The sequence below is a fragment of the Saccopteryx leptura genome, chromosome 5 (assembly GCF_036850995.1).
Source record: "Saccopteryx leptura isolate mSacLep1 chromosome 5, mSacLep1_pri_phased_curated, whole genome shotgun sequence".
Classification (NCBI taxonomy): Eukaryota; Metazoa; Chordata; class Mammalia; order Chiroptera; family Emballonuridae; genus Saccopteryx; species Saccopteryx leptura.
This window is the reverse complement of record NC_089507.1, coordinates 215,851,384-215,873,255: the sequence shown is the minus strand read 5'-3', so window position 1 is coordinate 215,873,255 and position 21,872 is coordinate 215,851,384. Positions and strand designations below refer to the sequence as shown.

The following is a 21,872-nucleotide window of genomic DNA, read 5'->3' as shown; positions in this document are numbered from 1 at the left end:
ACAGCGGAGGTGGGGGGGGGAGAGAAGTGCCCTCCGGTCCCCAGGGCCTCCCGGGCTCAGAGACCGGGCTCCTCCAGGGCCCACGGCCGCTCTTCCCTCCGAGGCTGTGAGCCCCACCCTCCGCAACCCCTCAACCTCCTTAAACCGACCGTCCCTTCCCGTGTGTCCACCCTTGGCTTCTCCACCCACAAAGTGGGGTGACAACACTAACTGCCACCATGCGGATTTAACCGGACGAGGCACAGGAAGTCCTCGGCCCGGAGCCTGGCATGGAGCAGCCTCTCAGTCAATGTTGGCTGTTGCCGGTAGGGGGCGCTCCCTGGAAACAGAAACATGGGTCCCACCCCTCCCGGGCCCTTCCTCCCCTCAGTTGAGACACTGGACGCCTGGCTCAGGGATGGGCAGCATTGGAACAGCCGTCCCTCGCCCTGCCCCTCGCCCTGGCCCCAACCAGGGACGCCCGCGACCTTCTGTGGCGGCGGTCGGGACCATCCTCTGGATCATCTCTTGTGCATTCCTTCTGTCCAGAGTCCTTGAAACTCCAACGTCCCTTTTTGGCTTCTGTTGTAACATCCCAGAAGAGGCCAAAAAAAACCCCACCAAAAATGAGTTTCAAAATAGCCTTGTCTAGTAGCATCATCATCATCATCATCATCATCATCATCATCACCATGGCCACCAGGGGTGACCAGGGGTGACAGGAGGTAACCTGCCTCCCCAGGCCCAGCACCCAGCAAAATTCTGCTCACTGGGTGGGTGTGGGGTGCTCTCAGTGGCCCCCTGTTCAGGTGAGGACACTGAGGCCAAGGAAGGGAAGGGACCTGCCACTCACACAGCAGGAAAACCACCCATGACTCTTCCTCTACACTCCAGGTCCCTTCTGGAGGCACGGGGGGAGAGGCACGGTCTGAGAGAGAGAGAGAGAGAGACACACGGTGGATGCCCCCTCAGGGCGGGGGGAGGCACGATCTGAGAGAGAGAGAGAGAGAGAGACACACACACACACACACAGTGGATGCCACCTCAGGGCGGGGGGGGGCACGATCTGAGAGAGAGAGAGAGAGACACACACACACACACACACACAGTGGATGCCACCTCAGGGCGGGGGGGGGCACAGTCTGAGAGAGAGAGAGAGAGAGAGAGACACACACACACACACACACACACACACAGTGGATGCCCCCTCAGGGCGGGGGGGGCACGGTCTGAGAGAGAGAGAGAGACACACACACACACGGTGGATGCCCCCTCAGGGCGGGGGGGGGCACGGTCTGAGAGAGAGAGAGAGAGAGAGAGAGAGACACACACACACACACACACACGGTGGATGCCCCCTCAGGGTGGGGGGGGCACGGTCTGAGAGAGAGAGAGAGAGAGAGAGAGAGAGAGAGACGGTGGATGCCCCCTCAGGGCGGGGGGGGCACGGTCTGAGAGAGAGAGAGAGAGAGAGAGAGAGAGAGACGGTGGAGGCCCCCTCAGGGCGGGGGGGGGCACGGTCTGAGAGAGAGAGAGAGAGAGAGAGACGGTGGAGGCCCCCTCAGGGCGGGGGGGGGCATGGTCTGAGAGAGAGAGAGAGAGAGAGAGAGAGAGAGAGAGACGGTGGGGGCCCCCTCCCGCCTGAGCATTCTGGCATCCCCCATACCCACCCTGCTCCCAGCATGCAGCTTTCTGGGGCCCTTCTGCCCTGTGCTCAGGTGTGCAAAAGGTGGGCAGGGGGGCGTGCACCCTGCCTTTGCTCCCACTCCCCTCCCACCAACCCCTCCCCCTTCCCTTCCTTCTGCTGGGCTCACCTTCCTTCCACCTCTCTCTCTCTCCTCCTCCTCCTCCTCCTCCTCCTCCTCTGGAAAGCTCCAGCCACCGTGACTCATGTCCGGACGGTTGGTGGGCCGCACATCAGCTCCTGGCAGCAGGCAGGAATGTGGAGGGGGTGAACGACCGAGCCAGCCAGAGAGCAGGCTTCCCTCGCGGAGCGGGGTGGCGCAGTGGTTAGCCACGTGGCCTCCTGCGGTCTCGCCAAAGACTCGCTCCGGGACCCAGCGCGGGCCCTTCCCCCGGTGCCTCGTCGGAGAGGCACGCCATGTGGGTCAGGAGTGGCGGAGCTGGGGAAGCATCTGCCCCCAGCATGTGTCCAGTGGAGGTGCACGCTGATCTCTGTCACCCCCCACCCCCAGGGACCCCAGCCATCCCAGCCGGGAAGTGCCCCCCCCCAGGGGCCCACTCTGCAGGTGACACAGCCCCCCAGGCTCCTGGTCCACCCTCAGCACCCAAGGGCAGCACACCATCCTCTGAGTCTCGGGGGCCCCAGGGCAGGACAGACTCCGAACCCCGACACTGTGGGTCCCTCCACTTTCTCACCCGTGCCAGTGCTGGTACTGGTACCGGTACCACTACCGGCTGGCCCTCTGTGCCCACGCCACTGTCTGTCTCTGCCTCTCTGTTTTTATCTCTGTGTCTCTCTGCCTCTTACGGTTCCCTCCTGGGGCTGTCACAGCGGCCCCTTGGTCTTCTGTGTATGTGTCACTGTCACTCTCTGATTCTCTCTCCTGTCTGGCTGGCATCTCCCCAAGTCTCTCAGGTTCCCCTCTAGCCACTAGGCAACCTGCTCCCCACAGCCACCTCTACCTCCCCAGGTGTCTACACGCTCTGTTCACAGTGGAGGACACACCGGCTGATGGCCAGTGCCTACCCCTCAGCCAGGCTGCTCTGCGGGGGGGGCTCTTTCTCCCCCCCCCCCCCGCTCCCAAAGCCCAGGGGGAGCCCTCAGGGGCTGGGCAGGAGCCTCAGACCTGGCACTGCCCCTAGCTCTGCTGTGTGCTCCGGGTCCCTGACATCAAGCCTCAGACCTGGCACTGCCCCTAGCTCTGCTGTGTGCTCCGGGTCCCTGACATCAAGCCTCAGACCTGGCACTGCCCCTAGCTCTGCTGTGTGCTCCGGGTCCCTGACATCAAGCCTCAGAATAACTCAGCCCCTCAGCCTGGCGGTCGCTAGGCCTCGCCTGGGTGGCCGTGGGCCTAAAACTCGTCCAGCAGAAGGCAGCGTGGGGGGCGTGGGGGCCCTGGCCCAGCCGAAGACCCTCCCTCCCTGCCCCGGCCTCCCCACGCTGCCCGTAAATTCTTGGCATTTCCAGCCCTGGGTTATCCAAACAAGAAATAAATCTCGGTTGTCGAACCAAATCTCCCGGGGTTTGATTTCCTAACCTTACGGCTAGCTGCTTTCTGTCTGGGGCTGGGGGTTGGGGTGGAGGAGACAGCATCTGTTTCTTGGAGGAATAAGGTTATTTTACCAAGAAGGGAGCCTAGAAAGACTGGCACAGACGCCCTCAGCCTGGCGATGGCCTGTGGTGGGAGGCACACTCGGCTTTCCCCAGAGGGACGGGTTTATTTGTGCAAGCGGCTGGTCCCGGCCATCCCCTGGGAGCAGGGCCCTGTGTTTCCGGCTTTCCCTCTAGGTCCTGGGCTCGGCTGGCGGGGTGTCCAGACCCTTCCCTCTCTTCTCCTTGGGCAGGAAATGTGAGAAAACAGGCCCGAGGTCTGCCCCCCCCCCCCCAGCCTGTGCCTCTGGCCTCGGAGCGTTTGCTTAACCGCGGAGCCAGCTCGGAAATGTCTGGAATGGACCCCGGGAACCCTCTGTGGGAGCTGAGGCAGGCCGAGCTGCGGTCAGCAGGTCATCCCAGTGGGGGCTACTGACCGGCGGTGGGGTCCCGGGGCAGCCAGCCACCTGTGTCATCTGTTCCTTCTGCAAAGCGGAGCCGGAAACCCTCCCTGCCTCCCAGAGAGCACGTGGGATAAAGAAAGATAACGGGGCACCGACTAGGCACTAAATGCGTGCTCGGCGCTGACCCGCGCTTGAGAGAATTACTGCAATTGATTCTCACCACAAGCCTATGAAGCAAGAGCACCCGCCCACTAACGGACGGGGAAACTGAGGCACCAGGTGGTGACGTGACTCACCCAAGGCCACACGGCCAGGAGGGGTGAGGTCAGAGTCTCCCACTGCAGACGCCCTCCCACCTCAGGCCTCCGCACTCGTCTCTCCCTCCGTCCGTCTGTCTGTCTGTCCAGAGTCCCCTCCCTCCTTCCCGACTTCCCCTGGCTGGCCCCTTCTCACCAGGCTCGGCTCCGACACCCCCCCTCTCAGCTAGGGCCCCCCTGCCCCTCGGGCTGAACTTGCCCCGGACCCCGATCATGACCCCATCTTACTTTCTTCCGAGCTCTCATCACTGTTGGAATTTAATGGATGGATTTAGTGGGACACCCTGGAATCAGATAACCTGTCAATTCTGTTCTGTCCCAATTTCCTGGTACCCAGGAAAGCGCCCAGCATGTAGTAGACGCTCAAGAAATAATCCCGGGGGAGGGGCGAGTCCATGCATGAAACGCAGGGTGAGGGAGTTCTTTGAGGACACGCATTTATTATGACGATATGTATTTATACCTGGGGCGTCTGGAAAGAACCTTTGTTGGGTGGGTTTGGTTTTTATAGTATTTTATTCTCCACACAGTGAAATTCACCCTTGTAACATATAGTCCTAGGAGTTCTGACAAACGTGTATAGTCCACAATCGTGATATAGACGTGGCCTAACTCCAGAAAGTTCTTGCGTCCCTTTTGTGGTCCGTCCTTGCCCTCACGCTTCGAGCCCCTGGCAGTGGACTCTGACTTTTCCAGAAAGTCATAGGAATGAATCAAACAGCAAGTAACCTTCTGCGTCTGGCATTTAAACACTTGAGAGGGCCCTGGCCAGTTGGCTCAGTGGTAGAGCGTCGGCCTGGCGTGCAGAAGTCCCGGGTTCAATTCCCGGCCAGGGCACACAGGAGAAGCGCCCATCTGCTTCTCCACCCCTCCCCCTCTCCTTCCTCTCTGTCTCTCTCTTCCCCTCCCGCAGCCAAGGCTCCACTGGAGCAAAGATGGCCCGGGTGCTGGGGATGGCTCCTCGGCCTCTGCCCCAGGCGCTAGAGTGGCTCTGGTCGCAGCAGAGTGACGCCCAGAGGGGCAGAGCATCGCCCCCTGGTGGGCAGAGCATCGCCCGCCCCCTGGTGGGCATGCCGGGTGGATCCCGGTCGGGCGCATGCGGGAGTCTGACTGTCTCTTCCCGTTTCCGGCTTCAGAAAAAGACAGAAAAAGAAAAAAAATAATAAATAAATAAATAAACACCTGAGAGTCATTCAGGTTGAGGGTTCCTTCACAGTGCTGAGTGGAGGCCATTGGGCGGAGGGACCAGAATTGTTGATCTGATCCCTAGTGGAAGTCTTCTTTGTTATTTAAACAATGCAGGAGATAAGAAGGCTCCAGAAGACCTCCTTGGCCACTCAGGTCGCTGGCTTGTTCACAGATGCTCACCTGGCTGTCTTTCCGGAAATACCTGTCTGCTCCCCCCGATCCTGTCAAAGCTCCCTCCCTCTCCTCAAAGCCCTTTCCAATGCCTTCTCCTCAACAAGGAGCAGGATTGACTGTCCCATGTCACCCACTGAAAAAGTGAGCTCAGAGAAACATAGCTCTCAACTACTAGAGGCCCCCAGCTGCAGTGGGACAGAGTCAGAACTCAAGCCCAAGGCCAAGGGGGGGAGGGGGAGAGTAGCCCAAGGGCCAAAGGTCAGCCTCTTTGCAGGCTGGAAGGGTGCTGGGAGTCCAGGCCCCCATTCTCCATCTCAGCCCTAAAAACTGGCCAACATGAGGACGGACAGAGAAGGCGCAGGTCCTAGGGTGGGGGCAGGGGAGGCTGTGGCACCCCGCCCTGTGTGGGTGTCCCCACGGGGCTTCCGCTGGCTCCTGCGCCCTGGTCCAGACCCCCACCACACAGGCTGACATCAGTCCCCAGGGCCCCACCTTGGCCACACTGGGCCCATCTGGCCTGGATTACCCATCCCAGAGCTCATGCGGTGGGCGGGCGGGTTTGGCAACTAGGGTGATGAGCCCCAGCTGCGGGTGGCCTTGGTCCCGCCAGCCACTGGCCGCCCAAGGACCAGTGAGAGACCGAGGAGGGAACCAAAGGAACTGCTGTCACTCAAGATGACCCCCCTCCAAGCTACCCCGAGGTCCCGCCCAGCCCTGCAGACCCTCGAGGAAGCCCCCCGAGCCAGGAGTCTCAGAACCTAGCCCACCCACCACGTCGTGACCTTGGGCAAACCTTCTGGACCTGAGTTTGTCCATCTGCCCCGGAAGGCCTTGTGGCAGGAACGAACCCGCTGTTTGACAGCGTGGAGCCGAAGCTCGGGGCCTAGGGAGTCTGCATCCTAAACCAGGTCCCAGGAGGTGCGTGCCTCATGGGGAAGTCCCAGAGCGGCCTCAGTGTGGCCCTGCTCCCCCTCACCCACCGTGGTGCGCCCTGCCAGCCACAGGTTAGAGCCCTGGGGGGCTAACAGGTGTGGTGGGTGGGGCGGGCAGGAGGTTCTGACCCGTGGAGATGAAGGTAGCCTGGCTTGATGGAGGCAGAGGGAAATGAACCAACTCAAAACCTGCTCTGTGATCGCAGTGGCCAGAACTCGCTGGTGGATGGAGTAGGGCAGGTGAGAGAAAGAAGAGTCCAGGGTGAGGTCCGGGTGTGGGGCGTAAGGCCTGGTAGGGGCCATTTACTGAGAGGGGGAAGCCGCAGGGAGGGCGGGATGGGGATGCAGGGACTGGGGGGGTAGTGGGAGCTGAGGGGTCAGGCGTTCCGCGCTGGGTGCTTTGGCTTGAGCTGCTCGTTGGGAACCCCTGTGGGACAATGGGTAGGGGGCACATGCAGGGGAGAAGTCTGGGTGGGAGACAGAGGGGTGTCATCCGCGTGGAGGGGGGCATGGACATCCTAGGACCGACAGGAGCACCTGCTGCAGGGCCCCGATGCAACTGATCAAATGAGAGCATCAGAACACCCAGTGCGGTTGCAACTGTGAATCACAATGTTACACTTAAGTCTGGTGCTCTTGGCTGTAGCGTCATCCAGTGGCGGGTTGGAGAATGGCCGTGATTCCGGAGCCGTACTGTGTAACACACGTGTTATTATGTGACATGAAACTGTGCATGATTTCTGTCGGTAATGAAGTCAACCCACAGTGGTATATGGTGTGTGGGCTGTGCTCATAACGGAAGGACATACCGAGTTTTAATTACAGGTTACTGTATAAAAGATGTACATTTCTTTTGTCGCCCACATTCATGGACCCGCTGAATTTTCTTCACAGACCTTGTGGTTCCCCCCATGAAAGACCCTAGACCTAGGGAGGGAACGTTCAGAGACAGGAGGGCCCAGGACGAGACTCGGAGACCCCCCCAAGGTGTAGGAGCCTGGTTTAGGAGGAAGCAGAGAGGAGGTGGGGGGGGGGAGGGGAGGACAAGAGGAAAACCAGGGGAAAGTGCTTCCAGAAAAAGGGAGTGGTCGTCTCAGTTCACTGCTGCTGAGATAGAGAAATGGATGAGAACAGGGAAGTGTCCCCGGACCCTGCCTTTGTCGAGGAGGCCAGGACAAAGCACGTTCAAGAGTGAAGGGCTCCCGTGGTGCTGGGGAGACAGGCCGGGGCGGGGGGTGCACAGGATTCAACAGGATCAATTACATATATTTTTTTTTTTTTTTTTGAGCATGGTTTAACTACACAGCTTTTATCATATAATTTTTTTTTTTTTTTGTATTTTTCTGAAGCTGGAAACGGGGAGAAACAGTCAGACAGACTCCCGCATGCGCCTGACCGGGATCCACCCGGCACGCCCACCAGGGGGTGACGCTTTGCCCACCAGGGGGCGATGCTCTGCCCCTCCGGGGCATCGCTCTGCCGCGACCAGAGCCACTCTAGTGCCTGGGGCAGAGGCCAAGGAGCCATCCCCAGCACCCGGGCCATCTTTGCTCCAATGGAGCCTTGGCTGAGGGAGGGGAAGAGAGAGACAGAGAGGAAGGAGGGGGGGGGGGTGGAGAAGCAAATGGGCGCTTCTCCTATGTGCCCTGGCCGGGAATCGAACCCGGGTCCCCCGCACGCCAGGCTGACGCTCTACCGCTGAGCCAACTGGCCAGGGCCTATATATATATATTTTTTTTGAGCGTGGTTTAACTACACAGCTTTTATCATATAATTCTTTATCCTTTTTTTTTTTTGTATGTGTGAAGTACACCACAACAATGTTGTTACATTGTTTAAAGGGCGAGGATGGAGAAAGTGGAGACAGTTTGTCTGAGAGGTGGTATTATGGAGGGGAAGCAGACATTGGAGGCACAGCTGGAGGGGTCTTTGGGGCCGGATATTTTTTTTCTTTATTTTTTAGATGGAAGCTATTGAAGCATGTTGCAGGGGACAGTGGGAGGGGCCCTGAGGAGGCAGGGGAAGGAGGGGGGGGGGGAACGGGACAGAGACTTGAGAAGCTCAGAAGTAGGCGTGGCCAAAACAGCGCAAGAAGCTCAGAAGTGCCTGTCTCCCTGGTCCTCAGTCCCTTTTGTGACCTCTCCACCCAGCGTCCTCACACTTGAGTGCGCATCAGATTCATCTAGGTGGCCGGGGGCCTTCGCAGAGTTTCTGACTCAGGAGGTCTGGGGCGTGACCGAGAATTGTGCGTTTCTAACAAGCTTCCCTGGTGCTGAGGCTCCAGGGACCGCACTCTGAGAACCACTGTTCCGATCACCGCCGTTGCGCCCACACGCGCCCCCTTCAGGATTTGACTCCGCACTACAATGGAATGGGCTCTTTCTAGAAAGCACTCTGGGGAAGAAGGGAGGGGCACAGCCGACTGAGAGGGATGGGAGAGAGGAGAAGAGATGGAGGGGGAAGCAGCCAGAGCCTGGCCCCCACCTCTCCCCGGGGAGAACCAGTCTTTCCAGGGACCCCGGGAGCTGCCTTGTGGGGTCTCGTGTAGACAAGGCAGAGAGTGAGGAAGGAGGCTGGAAGGCGGAAGGGGGGGGTGGCAAGAGGCCAGCCCGTGTGCAGAATGGAGAGGGAGTGGAGGGGGGGCGCTGAGCCCTGAGAACACTCCTCCTTTGCAACTTGATCCTGGCGTCACTGCCAGACATCTGCTCTTGGGGGGAAAGCATCATGTCAAAGAAATAAATGAGCCCTGGCCGGTTGGCTCAGCGATAGAGCATCGGCCCGGCGTGTGGATGTCCCGGGTTCGATTCCCAGTCAAGGCACACAGGACAAGCACCCATCTGCTTCTCCACCCTTCCCCCTCTCCTTTCTCTCTCTCTCTCTTCCCCTCCCGCAGCCAAGGCTCCATTAGAGCAAAGTTGGCCCAGCACGGAGGATGGCTCCATGGCCTCCGCCTCAGGCGCTAGAATGAATGGCTTGGGCTGCAACGAGCCAGAGGGGCAGAGCATTGCCCCCTGGTGGGCATGCTGGGTGGATCCCGGTCAGCCACATGTGGAAGTCTGACTGCCTCCCCGCTTCTCACTTCGGAAACACACACACACACACACACACACACACACACACACACACACACACGAAAGAAATGCACGATACCTGTGACCTTGTCGGATCCCAGAACTTTCAGGCTGGGAGAAGAACCCTTGGAGACTGGCCTGATCTGCCCCGTTTGGCAGATGGGAGAGCCAGGAAAACAAAAGAAAGTCCAGTTTGGCAGATGGACCTACAAACTCTTATACTGGGCAAGAGGTGTCCACATGCTCTGCTGCTGGCTCTCCCCTAGGACGCTGGGTAATGGGCATGACTTTGGGGGCTGTGCCCTGACCCTTGCTGCTCCGCCTTTTCTACCAAGCCATTGAAAGTCATATTTACTGAGCACCCAGCGTGTGGTAAGCATAGTGCTATATACCTGGAGGCAAAATAGTGAGCGGGACCAAGTCCCTGACTTCATGGGACTGACAATCCAAATCCAAGGGAAACACAGGCAACAGATGTAATGTAAAGTCAGAGATTGATACGTGGTAAGAAGAGACCTGAAATGACATGAAGGATGGAGGCATGCTGACGGGGATGATGGGGAGAGGGCTTCCAGGCAGAGGAAACAGCACGTGCAAAGGCCCTGAGGTAGGCACGTGCTTGCTGTGTTGAAGGGATATCACAGAGGCTGCTGCTTCTGGAGTAGGAACAGAGGACTAAAAGGGAAAATCAGAGTGGCAGCGGGAGGCCGTGTTGTACAGCAGAGGTCCCCAAACTTTTTACACAGGGGGCCAGTTCACTGTCCCTCAGACCGTTGGAGGGCCGGACTATAAAGAAAACTATGAACAAATCCCTATGCACACTGCACAGATCTTATTTTAGAGTAAAAAAAAACAGAACGGGAACAAATACAATATTTAAAATAAAGAACGAGTAAATTTAAATCAACAAACTGACCAATATTTCAATGGGGACTATGCTCCTCTCACTGACCATCAATGAAAGAGGTGCCCCTTCCGGAAGTGCGGTGGGGGCCGGATAAATGGCCTCAGGGGGCCGCATGCGGCCCGCGGGCCGTAGTTTGGGGACCCTTGTTGTACAGGAAGCTGCAGTCATAGCAGACTTTGGGCTTTCCTCCAAGGAAGATAGGAAGCCTAGGAGGGTTTTGAGCCGAGGAAGAATGCGGTTTGACTTAGGTCTGACAGGCTCCCTCTGGCTGCCCAGTGGAGGACGGAGTAGGGAGAGAGGGACAAGGGTGGAGGAAGAAAGGCCCCAGAGAAAGCTGCTGGAATAGTTCCACTGGCTGTTCTGTGTCCTCCGTGGGGACACAGGGAAGGGGCAGGAGCCATCCCCAGCCCCTGCCCACAACCTCAGCCCACGGTCTCTCCACAGCTAGAAAGGTACATCCAGATGAACCTGAGGTCGGAGCTGGCGCAGGTACAACAGCACATGGTCCAGAACCAGACGGCCACCATCCTGGAGCTGGGCACCAGCCTCCTGAACCAGACCACCGCCCAGACCCGCAAGCTGACGGACGTGGAGGCTCAGGTACCAGAGGGTGGGCGGGCGGCATGGCGGGGGCGGTGTGTGTGTGGGGGGGCGACCAGGCTGGCTCACAGCCCCGGTCATCTTGCCTTGACTTCCGTTCCTGGGTAACGTCAGGGCCTCCTCTGGGTCTGTACCCCACTGGGGTCCCTGCCAATGACCCCGTTATAAAACTGTCTCCCACCAGGCCATGAGTGCTGGGGGTGATGCTGGGTTTGGCTCCTTGGCCTCTGTGACTCCGATGCTCAGGTCTGTGCTGGGCACTGGGATGAAGAGGGACAGCCCAGCCCCCTGCCCTCAGGGGGCAAGTGACGAGACAGGAGACAGCTGCATGTGTAGGGGGACGATTAAGTGGACGGGTGACCAGGTGACTAAGAAACGGGCACGTGTTGGTTGAACCCTACTACGTGCCAGGCACTGCTGCAGGTACCTGCTTCTAGTTGACAGCACTAAATAAATAGCACAGGTCTGCATCCCGAGGCCCACGGAGCTTGCTCTCTGAGAAGTTTCAAGAACAGAAACAGAACATACAACATAACAGAGGCGGATTTAACGGCGGGTGCACCGGGCATGCGCCCTGGGCCCCAACTTCTGAAGGGCCCTGCAAAACCTCAACTTGACACTTTTTTCTAATGTAAGGGGCCCAACATTTTCTTCTGCGCCCAGGGCTTCAACCGACCTTAATCCGCCTCTGAACATGTACGGATGAGAGGACGACGGTGCTAAGGAGACAACAGCTCGGACGAGAGCAGCAGGGAATGTACCTTTAGATAGTGTAGCCCGGAAGTTCACCACTGAGGAGGGGGATTGGAGCCCTTACTGGGAGAGCAGTCCAGGCAGGGAGACCAGCATGTGCAAAGGCCCAGAGGTGGGACTGGGCTGGCAAGCTCCAGGACCACCAAGAAGGCTAGTGTGGCAGGAGAGGTCAGAGAGGTGAGAGGGGCGGATGGCATCACAGGGCCTTGCAGGCCATGTGAAGACTGGGCTTTTCCACATCAAGAGGTGGGAGCCACAGCAGGATTTTGAGCAGAGGGGCCACATCTTAAAAGGCTGCCACAGAAAGAATGGACTGTTGGGGACAAGGGCGAGAACAGAGAGCCCCAGGAGCAAACTGGCACAGGACACAGGGCGGGAGATGACAGAGGCCAGGGCCAGCGTGGGGCCATGGAGGAGGGGGGAAGTGGTCAGGTAGCCATTTGGAAGACAGAGCGGATGGGACTTGCTTGCTGGTGGATTAGATGTAGGGGTCAAGGGTGACTCTTCCTGGGGCCTGAGCAGATGGAGCAACGGAACGGCCATGTGCAGTGATGGGGACAACAAATTCAGGAAGCAGACCACAAGCTCAGTTCTGGCCTGTGAGTGAGTGAATGGATGGATGAATGAATGAATGAGTGGACAACCACAGGAACTAGCTGCTGGGAGGGTGGAAACAGGCCAGCAGGTGTCTGCAATGGCAGAGGCCGCGGGCAGGTGGGCGGACGGCTGCTGGGCAGTGGGCAGGCCTCCTGCGGGGAGGACGCAGCCCCCCACCCACTCCCGCTCGCCGAGGCAGGTGCTGAACCAGACGTCAAGGATGGAGGTCCAGCTGCTGGAGACGTCGCTGTCCACCAACAAGCTGGAGAAGCAGCTGTTGCTGCAGGGCCACGAGCTCCACCAGCTGCAGGGCCACAACAGGTGGGCACTGGCACTGGCACCGGCCCAGGAGAGGGGCAGGGGCCCACGCGGAGGGGCGGGGCGGGCTGGGAGAGCCAGGGCTGGGCCGGAAGCTGGACTTGGGGTAGCGCCTAGGGCAGGGGCGGCAGAGAGAGCTAGGGCTCTGGACTAGGACTGGGGTGAGGGACCATCGGGGGGCTAGGGCTGGGACTAGGCGTGGGCAGGGGCAAGGACGAAAATCAGGGTCGGAGACCAGGCCGAAGCTCAGAGGGAAGGTGGACTTGGAGGCTGGCTGAGGCCGGGGCTGGGGGCCCAGCAGGCGCAGAGCCTAGTCACCCAACCCCGGGTGGGGACATGGAACAGGCATCTTCCTGGAACGCAGAACATCCTGATTCTTTCTCTCCTTCCTTCCTTCCTTCCTTCCTTCCTTCCTTCCTTCCTTCCTTCCTTCCTTCCTTCCTCCCTCCCTCCCTCCCTCCCTCCCTCCCTCCCTCCCTCCCTCCTTTCCTCCTTCCCTCCCTGCCTTCCTTTTCTTCTTCCCTTCCTTTTTATTTCTTTTTCTTTCTCCACTTTTGTACTTCAGAAACGTTTAGCAGCCTTATGGAGCTACAATTTACATACCACACAATTTGCCCTGCAAATTTTAATTGAATGATTTACTTACTCGTAAATAAACAAATCTGATCTCATTCGCAAACTTCCCTTCCCAGAAGCAGCCACAGTTACCAGTTCCTGGTCTGCCGGGGGTGGAGAGTCCCTGCATTTATCAGCAAATACAGAGGCGCGAGGGGAACAGCCTTTACCCCACAGAGAAAGAGAGCCATGGGGGGTGTGGCTGAGGCAGGGAAGCAGACCCCCGAGGCTAATTTCAGCTCCAGAATCTGCCAGGGTCAGGATGCTGGAGGAGGCGAAACCCACAGGCAGAGGCAGCACGGGGCTGGGTGCAGGCCAGACCTGTTGTCTCATCACAGGTCGAGATAAGGCCATAGGATGGCCTGGCTCCCTCTGATCTGTGCAGTTAATGACAGTCTGTCACCTTCTTGTTCTTATTCTCCCGCCCCCAGGTGGGGGAGGGCAAGGACTGGGACACTTTACATCACTCTGAATGGGCACCAGGTGCCTAGAAATCAGTGAAGATGGATGTCACCAGTAAGCTCTCGCCCCGTGGCAATGGCTAAAATTCGAGAATCTGACTGTGCCCAAATTCTCTCTCTTCCTGCGACATAGTTTGCGATCCGGGAGAAATTCCTTCTGCCCTGCTTGGACTTAGCGTTTTAGTCTGGAGAATGGATCAGTGTAACCGCTCATAGAAGAAAAACTGTCCCTCCTGCCCCACCCACAGCAGAGGTCGCCGCTGTTCTAGTGTCTTATGTGTCTTTTTATCTGTTCAACCAACAATTTTTTTAAAATTGATTTTAGTAGGAGAGGAAGGGAAAGACAAAGAGAAAGAGAGGCAGGAACATATGTTCCTGCATGTGCCCTGACCAGGGGTCAAACCAGCAGCCTCTGTGCTTCCGGACAGTGCTCCAACCAACAGAGCTATCCAGCCAGGCAGAGCCCCACAGTATTTTTTTGAACTATTATAGACACAGGGGCTACAGAAGTGAACAAAGGGGGAAATCCCTGCCCCAGTAGAGCTGACATTCCATAAGCTGATAATGTCGGTTTCTTATAAATACGTATGAATAGTCCCGTTTCGCCCTGTTTAAACGCAAATGCAGCATTCCACTCGTGGGCAGCTTGGTTTGGGGGTTTGCTTTGTTTTCAGTCATCCTGGAAATGTTTCTTATATATAAGCGCATGACACGCTTGCCCGTCCACCTCCCCATCCGCACGCTTGCTGTCCGGCTGTCCCTGCATCTGTCCCCACAGCCCCAGGGAATGCCTATCGAGCTTGTCTCCCAAATTGTTTTCCAGTTGCAACCAGTAATGCGCTGGATAACATTCATCCCGGGTCTCGCTGTGCGCCCTTGAGCAGATCTGTGAGATAAAATGCCAAACGGGGACGAGCTGAGTCAAACGCCTCTTTCTGTTTCAAAAATTCTCTCTCTCTCTCCCTCTCTCTCTCTCTCCCTCTCTCTTTTCAACTCGTTATAAAAATGTCTCGTCCTTATATCATCGGACAATAGAGACCTGTATACAATGACAGGGAAAGTTGTCGTCCCCCTCCCACCCCCACTCCTCTCCCCTAGTCTCCATCCGGATACTCAGACCTGCTCTGCACAAGTAACAGCACTTAGTGGGGTTTTCTTCTGTTTTTTTTTTGTTTGTTTGTTTGTTTTTCCTACAACACGGGCACCACACTCTATCCTTCCACGGGTATTTCGGCGTCTTTTCCCGTAAGTTCACCTGCAACACTCTCCATTAACATTAACACTTCCTTTTCTTTCTCTCTTTTTATCCCCGTGCATGTGCAGTTAGACTAGTGGCATTGGTGCGCCAGGGTCGTCCCGCGCCAAGTCCTGGGCATCTTTCCAATTCCGTGCAAACGGCCCTGCCTTTTTCCTCTTAGTGGCTCCAGAATATTTACAGGAACAGCAAACAGAACAGACGCGGCCAGGCTCGGCTGTCGGGCATTTGGGCTATTTCGTTTTACTCTGTCAGAACCAGTCCCCTCCCGACGGGCATGCTTGCCCTTGCTCCCCGGATGGCATTTCCTGAGAGCGGGCAGCTGGATCCGAGGGCGAGCAGATTTGGGGCCTGATCCTGGCTACCTGGTTGCTGGCACGTTCCTCCCACCCCCACCTCTTTCCCCCACTGGAACCAAATCCATCTTACTCCCCCGGCCGAGGCTTTCTTTGCTCCACTCCTCATTCTGTGCCGTGGACCTCCGGGCTTTGTAACCCTGGCTGGACGCTCTACCTCTCTGAGTGTCAGCGCTGGTCTGTACCGTGGAGTCACGGGGGACTCCGAGGAAGGCGCTCAGGAGTGGCTGCCCCGCGCAGACGGCGCGCTCACCGCTGTGCGCCCCGCCCCGCCCCGCCCCGCAGCGTGCTGGAGACGCGCGTGCAAGCCCTGGAGACGCAGCAGCAGGCGGAGCTGGCCGGCCTCCGCGGGGAGAAGGAGCGGCTGCGGCGCCTGCTGAGCCGCCAGAACGGCGCCCTCGCCGGCCTCGAGCGCAGCCTGCGCGCCGCCAGCAGCAACTCCAGCCTCCTGCAGCGCCAGCAGCGCCGGCTGCTGGAGTCGGTGCAGCGCCTGGTGCGCGTGGTGGCGCAGGGCCCGGGTGAGCGGGGCGCCCGGTGCGGGAGGAGGGCCGGGGGGCGTGGACGGGAACTCGGCTTATCCTCCTGGTCCTTTCCCCGGCCTGGAAGTCAGCACTCCCCACCCCTCTGCCCCTACTTGTGAGATAGAAATAACAACAAACCATAATAATACTGGGGACAGCAGTCCTAACAGGCACCCACCAGACTCCTCTCCCTCTGGGTAACCTTGGGCATGCCCCTGCCCCTCTCTCGGCCTCAGTTTCCCCATGTGTTTAATGACGATAATAACAAGAGCACCGCCGGCTCAGACTAACAGTTTTGGACTCCAGGATCCATACTCCATTCCCGCTTACTTGGGCTTGCCCCACCCTTCCCTGGACCTCAGTTTCCCTACCTGTAGAATGGGGAGGTGGGACTCAGAGCTCCCCGGACGACTCCTCTCACCCTAATACCCTTGCCCATGGGCCCAAGAGGGCCAAGCAGAAGTGAGGAGGCACCGCTGTCCCTGACTTAGGAGGAAGAACAATGCATGGGCCTGTTCCCCGTTCCTCACTGGCCCCTTCTAATGGGGCCCACTGGGCGTGGCCATGGCATTCCTGGTCCCAGCTTCAGTCAGTCAGCAAACACTTCCTGAGCACCCGCTGTGTGCCGGGCCGGGGCGCGGGGTGCCGGGCACACAGCAGTGAACACCAGTCATGGCCTGCGTCTCTTGCACCCGCCCCCCATCTGTGGGGCTCTGAGGGAAGGAGAGGGAAATGCATATTTGTTGAGTGCCGCCTACTGTGTGCCCGATGCTCTGCTAGCAGTGCTTCTGAACTTTCCAGACCACCAAAGGCCTAAAAGGCTGTGCTAAGGAAAGGGAACTTTAGCCTGAGGGCAGCGGGGAGCCCGTGGGGGCTGTAAACAGGGGAGGACCGCTCTAGGAAGCTGGACTGGAACCAGGGAGAGGAGGATGGCTTGGCGAGAAAGACCCAGGGAAAGGTCCCTCCTGCCACGCCACTGGAAAGCCTTTACAGCACGAGAAATCTAGCAAGAGCGTCGGGTGCCAGGTACTGTGGCTGGCAGCGATGTGAGGACAGCGGAGGGCACCATGGCTCCATCTAAGTCAGGCAGACCCTGCTGGGTAGGGGTTTGAGACCCAAGGCAGCCAGGACAGGAGAGGCAGAGACCTTCCAAACCGTGAGATGCAGAGTGACCCAAACCCATCACCAGCGGGCACATGGCCCTGGCAGGGAGGCTGCCGGGACTAACCCCATACATGAAGCTGAAGCTCTGCCCAGCGCACGGGACCCGGCATGACGCCTCTCCCCACAGGCTCACCACTAACCCAGTCGCCAGCTCTGGCCAATGTCTGCTCACCAGTCTGGGGGGAACAGCGTGTCGGACACCTCCGCACCCTTGCCTAAAGGCCCGCCCTCCTGCCACACTGTCACCAGGGAAGGGTGGTACGGCATTATTTCTCCTCTGTCTACATGGAGACACCAAAAGAAAGTGAGTCCCCAAGTGTAGAACAGAAGATTGGATGGAGACAGGCTCAGGAGCCAGGCATCCTGAAATTCAGCAGGAAGCCACCCCTCCATTCCACTCCCTCCCGCTTTGCTTTGTCCTACTGTCGCGGAGGCTGGCAGCGGGTGGAGAACTCAAGGCATTCAGAATGTTAGAAGGACAGGGATACAGGTAGGAAAAACAACCTAACCCATGCACAATATCAGAGACGGCGTTCGCTCACCTGGCCCGTTTGCTCAGCCTGATGTGGGCTGAGGTGGGGACCCAAGCGGAGAGGCGTCAGAGGAAGCACAGGGCTTTGCAGTCAGGTGGCCAGAGTTCGAGCTCTGGCTTCCTCCCTTACTAGCACTGGGCCTGTGCCCAGGTCACCTGACATCTCAGAGCCGCACTTCTCCTCTCCTACAGTGGGAATAATAGTAACACCTATCTCACCGAGTTCTTGCACACAGACCAGGGAAGTTCAATGTGAAGGGACTGAGCACAGTGCCTGGGACCAGACGGGACAATGCTGTACCAGGGGGGTGGGCTGTGGAGGGGACCCACGGCTTCCCACCCAAAGGAGCTCCAAGTACAAATCCCTGGAGCGAGGGAAGGCTCTGCCCCAGCCAGCTGTGTGCCCTGGAGCCACCTACGTCACTCCTGGGTCTGTTGTCTGGTCTGTGGAATTGGAAGAACGCATTGGAGTTCAGACCCCAATTACCCGCTTCTGAAAGACTCTAGCAGCCTCCTCTCTGGTCTCTGTGATTTGAGTCTTATCCCTCTGGTCCGTAGAGTCTCTTTCCTTGGCACAGTCTGACCTCCTCAGCCTGGCATTCAGGGCTGACCCGGCCCCCTGCTGAAATCTCAACCCCACGTGTCCTTCCTTGGTGACCCCCAGAGCCAGCCTAGCCCTGACCCTCCCCGGTTGACCAAACAGCCAGAGCTCTCTCCGGCCTCAGCCCTGTTCTCACGGTGTGACCATTTCCCCTCCCGGCCTCCCTCCGTTCCCCTCACTGCCCCCTGTTCCCTGCACACACCAGGACTGCTCCCACCTTGGAGCCTTTGCATATGCTGTTCCCTTTGCCTGGAACACCCTCTCCTTCACCATTCGGACAACTCCTCCTCTTCACCCAGGACCCGACCCCCCCTGCCGCTTTTTCTAGCAATCCTTCCCAGGTCTGATCCGTCTCCCTGTCCCCAGCACTTCCCAGCCCAGACCCCCGCACAGGGTAGGCAGGAGGGCCCGCCTGGCCCCTCCCCTCTCTCCTCAGCTCATCCCTCTCCCCCGTTGTTTCTGCTTTGTCCACGGCAGCCTCCGTGAGGGCCCCTGAGCAGGTGTTCCAGGACTGTGCGGAGATCCAGCGCTCCGGGGCCAACACCAGTGGCATCTACACCGTCCATGTGGCCAATATGACAGAGCCCAGGAAGGTTAGGGGGCTCTCGGGGGGAGGGGGGGGGCTGAGGCTATCAGAGGCGCTGAGCCGAGGGCCTCACAGGGAAATCCCCCTCCCACATCAACTTCAGGCCTGTCCAACATCTTAGAGTCCACAGAAGGGGGGTGCCCCTCCCTGCAGAGCCCCCACCCAGCCAGGCGTCACTCAGGGGGCTAATGCGGAGGTTCCCGCCGTCAGAGGTGCATACCCTTCTCCGGCACCTTCCCCGGAGATGCCTTTAAGATGGAATCGCAGGAAACAGTTCTGTGTCGGTTAAGGCGATGCTAGCTGACCTAACAAACGAACCCCGAAATTCCAGGGTCTGAACACGAAGAACTTTATTTCTAGTTTCCATATCGTCCATTGAGGGCAGGGAACGAGGCACAGGGCTCCACCTGGGAAATTAGGGACCATCATCAGTGAGTGGCTCCCAAGGTTGCCCTGAGCTCTGAGGTCCAATTAACAGACGAAAAGGGAGAGTCCAGGGAAAAGGCAGAGGTCAGGAAGGTTTGGGGGCCAGGCCCGGCAGTGGACAGCAGGTCCCTACTGGCATCCAGTGACTTGAAGGGAGCCCAGTCACAGGATGTGCTCAGATAACGTGTCCACCGAACGGAGCAGCATTTCTCGAGTCTGTACCGCATGCCAAGCAATTACACCTACTGGCATTTAGTCCCTACGGCGACCCTGCCAACAGCTGCCAACAGAGAGTGAAAAGCCTGCATTTACTTAGTTCCTGGTCTGTGACAGGCTCTGTTCTTCCCATTTCATTCTCCCAACAATCCCAGCCTGCTGAGGAGACACTGAGGCACGCAAAGGTCGGGTATTACGATCCCATTTTACCAACGAGGAAGGAAAGGCTCTGAGAGGCATCACTTGTCCTCCAGGAGAGGGACAATAATGGGTGGGGAACCTGCACCGTTCTGAGGCCATGAGCACCACGCTCACCTGCTGTGATGTGAGGTTCTCTGGCCAGCTCCCCCTGGCTTCTGGCTGCCTCCTAGGGCTCCCAATGGCCTCCTCCCCTCCCCGCCCCCAATTCCCTCAGGTCTTCTGTGACATGGAGGCCAGTGGCGGAGGCTGGACCCTCATCCAGCGCCGTGAGAACGGCAGCGTGAATTTCCAGCGGAACTGGGAAGAGTACAAACAGGTAACCTTGCTGCCCCAACGAGGGGCTTTACGTTAGCTCTGAAACCTGGGGGGGGGGGGGAGCGGGCAGGGGGATGATTTGCCCTTAACCCTTCCGGGGTGGGGTTGGGGGGTGGGGAGTGAGCCCTCCTAAAACCAAGCACCTTGAAACCAATTTCTCTAGGGCGCGTTTACTTGTAGGAACTCCAGGCTCCGAGACTGAACTTCCCTTTCCCAAGTTCTGACATAGATCCTAATAATGAAAACTTAGCTTTTTTTTTTTTCTTTTAGTTTTTAGAAAAGACCATGTACGTCCATTGCTAAAATATATTTTTTAAAGACTACAAAGACAGGGAACAGGAAAGAGTCACGGCCCTCTCCCGCCCCTAACCGCATTGCTTCAGTGAATTTCCCCGTCCTTGTACGCGCGCGCGCGCGCGCGCGTCTGCAGGAGCGGTGCTGGGGCGCGGGACCTCTGGCTCGAAGACCGTGTGTGCCTTTTACACGCTGAGAACTAGCGCCCAATGGCCTTTCGATTTTTAAATTAACTTTCGAATAAAGGATTTTCGGCGAGCTGACTGAAAAGCTCTTCAAGGTTCTCAAAAGCAAAAGAAACGGGCAAAAGATAACAGGAAATGCAACGTTTTTTGTGCCTGTTTGCCCTCCATTTGACAAATACTTAAAAATAAATGCCGAAGGACGCTGTGAGTGTTCTAGAGCCTTTGGGGGAGGCAGTTGTCCAAAATAGCAGAGATCTCGGGTGCTCAGATGCAGATGGACACAAAGAGAGTGCTGAAGAGTAACTCTCAATCTAATCAGAGGCGCGCAGCAAGACGGAAATGGGGAGTGGGGCGTAGGTGCGCCCTGTCCTTGGTGCTGAACCGGCAAACCGCGGCTCTTTGGCCCCTTGAGTGCGGCTCTTTGGCCAGCTTAGGAGTACCCTAATTAAGTTAATAACAATGTACCTACCTATATAGTTTAAGTTTAAAAAATTTGGCTCTCAAAAGAAATTTCAATTGTTGTACTGTTGATATTTGGCTCTGTTGACTCATGACTTTGCCGACCACCGTTCTAGCCAAAATGACGTTGGTTTCTCATGGCCTTAGGACACCCGTCACTCCCATTTCTTTACGTTTCTATGTTGCTGAAATTCCACAGTGACTTCCTTGTCGCTGAACAAAGTTTGCTGTACTGTTTATGCAGCTGGTTAAAAATTTTAAGTGCACAACTCTTAAGTGTAAGACTCAGTAAATGTTTACATAGAGACCTACCCACGTGGCCACCACTCAGAGCTGCAGAGAGGACACTTGCAGCACCCAGAAACCCTCTGTGGGCCCCACTCCTGATCAGTACTCCCCCCAAAGGAAGTCGTTATTCTGACTTCTATCAACACAGCTCAGTTTTGCCTGTTCTTAAAGTTAATAGGACTGTGATTCAATTAAAAAAAAAAAAAAGCTTCTGAATATAGAATGTTCATGACTATATATTTTTTTAGATTTTATTTATTGATTTTTGGAGAGAGGGGAGAAAGAGAGGGAGAGTGAAAAAAAGGAGGGAGAAGCAGGAAGCATCTACTTGTAGTTGCTTCCTGTATGTGCCTTGACTGGGCAAGCCCAGGGACTCGAACCAGCGACCTCAGCATTCCAGGTTGACACTTTGTCCACTGCGCCATCACAGATAGATTCAATTTTTTTAATTAAAAAAAAAAATTTTTTTTATTCATTTTAGAGAGGAGAGAGAGAGAGAGAGAGAGAGAGAGTGTGTAGAGACAGAGAGAGAGAAGGGGGGAGGAGCTGGAAGCATCAACTCCCATATGTGCCTTGATCAGGCAAGCCCAGGGTTTCGAACCGGTGACCTCAGCATTTCCAGGTCGACGCTTTATCCACTGCGCCACCACACGTCAGGCCCGATTTAGTTTTTTAAAAATAGGCTTCTACACTTGCGAAAGTCTCAGTCTTTCTGCTCTAGGAGTTGAGAACTCCCTTCTTCCCAAGTATACCCACACTGTACTTAACGAACTTCATCATGAAGCAAAGTGGTTTTGGGTAAGTGGCCTCAGACCCTGGCCCAACTCAGCTCCTCCATCAAGGGCACAGCCTCCCTCCTGGGCATACAGCCCACCCTGAACCC

At 57.3% G+C, this 21,872-nt stretch overlaps 1 protein-coding gene across 2 annotated transcripts in view; it reads left to right on the top strand.

Moving 5' to 3' along the window:
• ANGPT4 (angiopoietin 4) overlaps positions 1–21,872 on the top strand; it is a 31,605-nt gene that overhangs the window by 2,802 nt on the left and 6,931 nt on the right. For both annotated transcript variants that reach the window (XM_066384177.1, XM_066384178.1), the window contains exons 2-6: positions 10,691–10,846; positions 12,396–12,517; positions 15,487–15,719; positions 18,497–18,612; positions 19,663–19,764. In XM_066384177.1, coding sequence (XP_066240274.1) covers positions 10,691–10,846; positions 12,396–12,517; positions 15,487–15,719; positions 18,497–18,612; positions 19,663–19,764 — 729 coding nt within the window. The remainder of the gene's footprint in view (positions 1–10,690; positions 10,847–12,395; positions 12,518–15,486; positions 15,720–18,496; positions 18,613–19,662; positions 19,765–21,872) is intronic.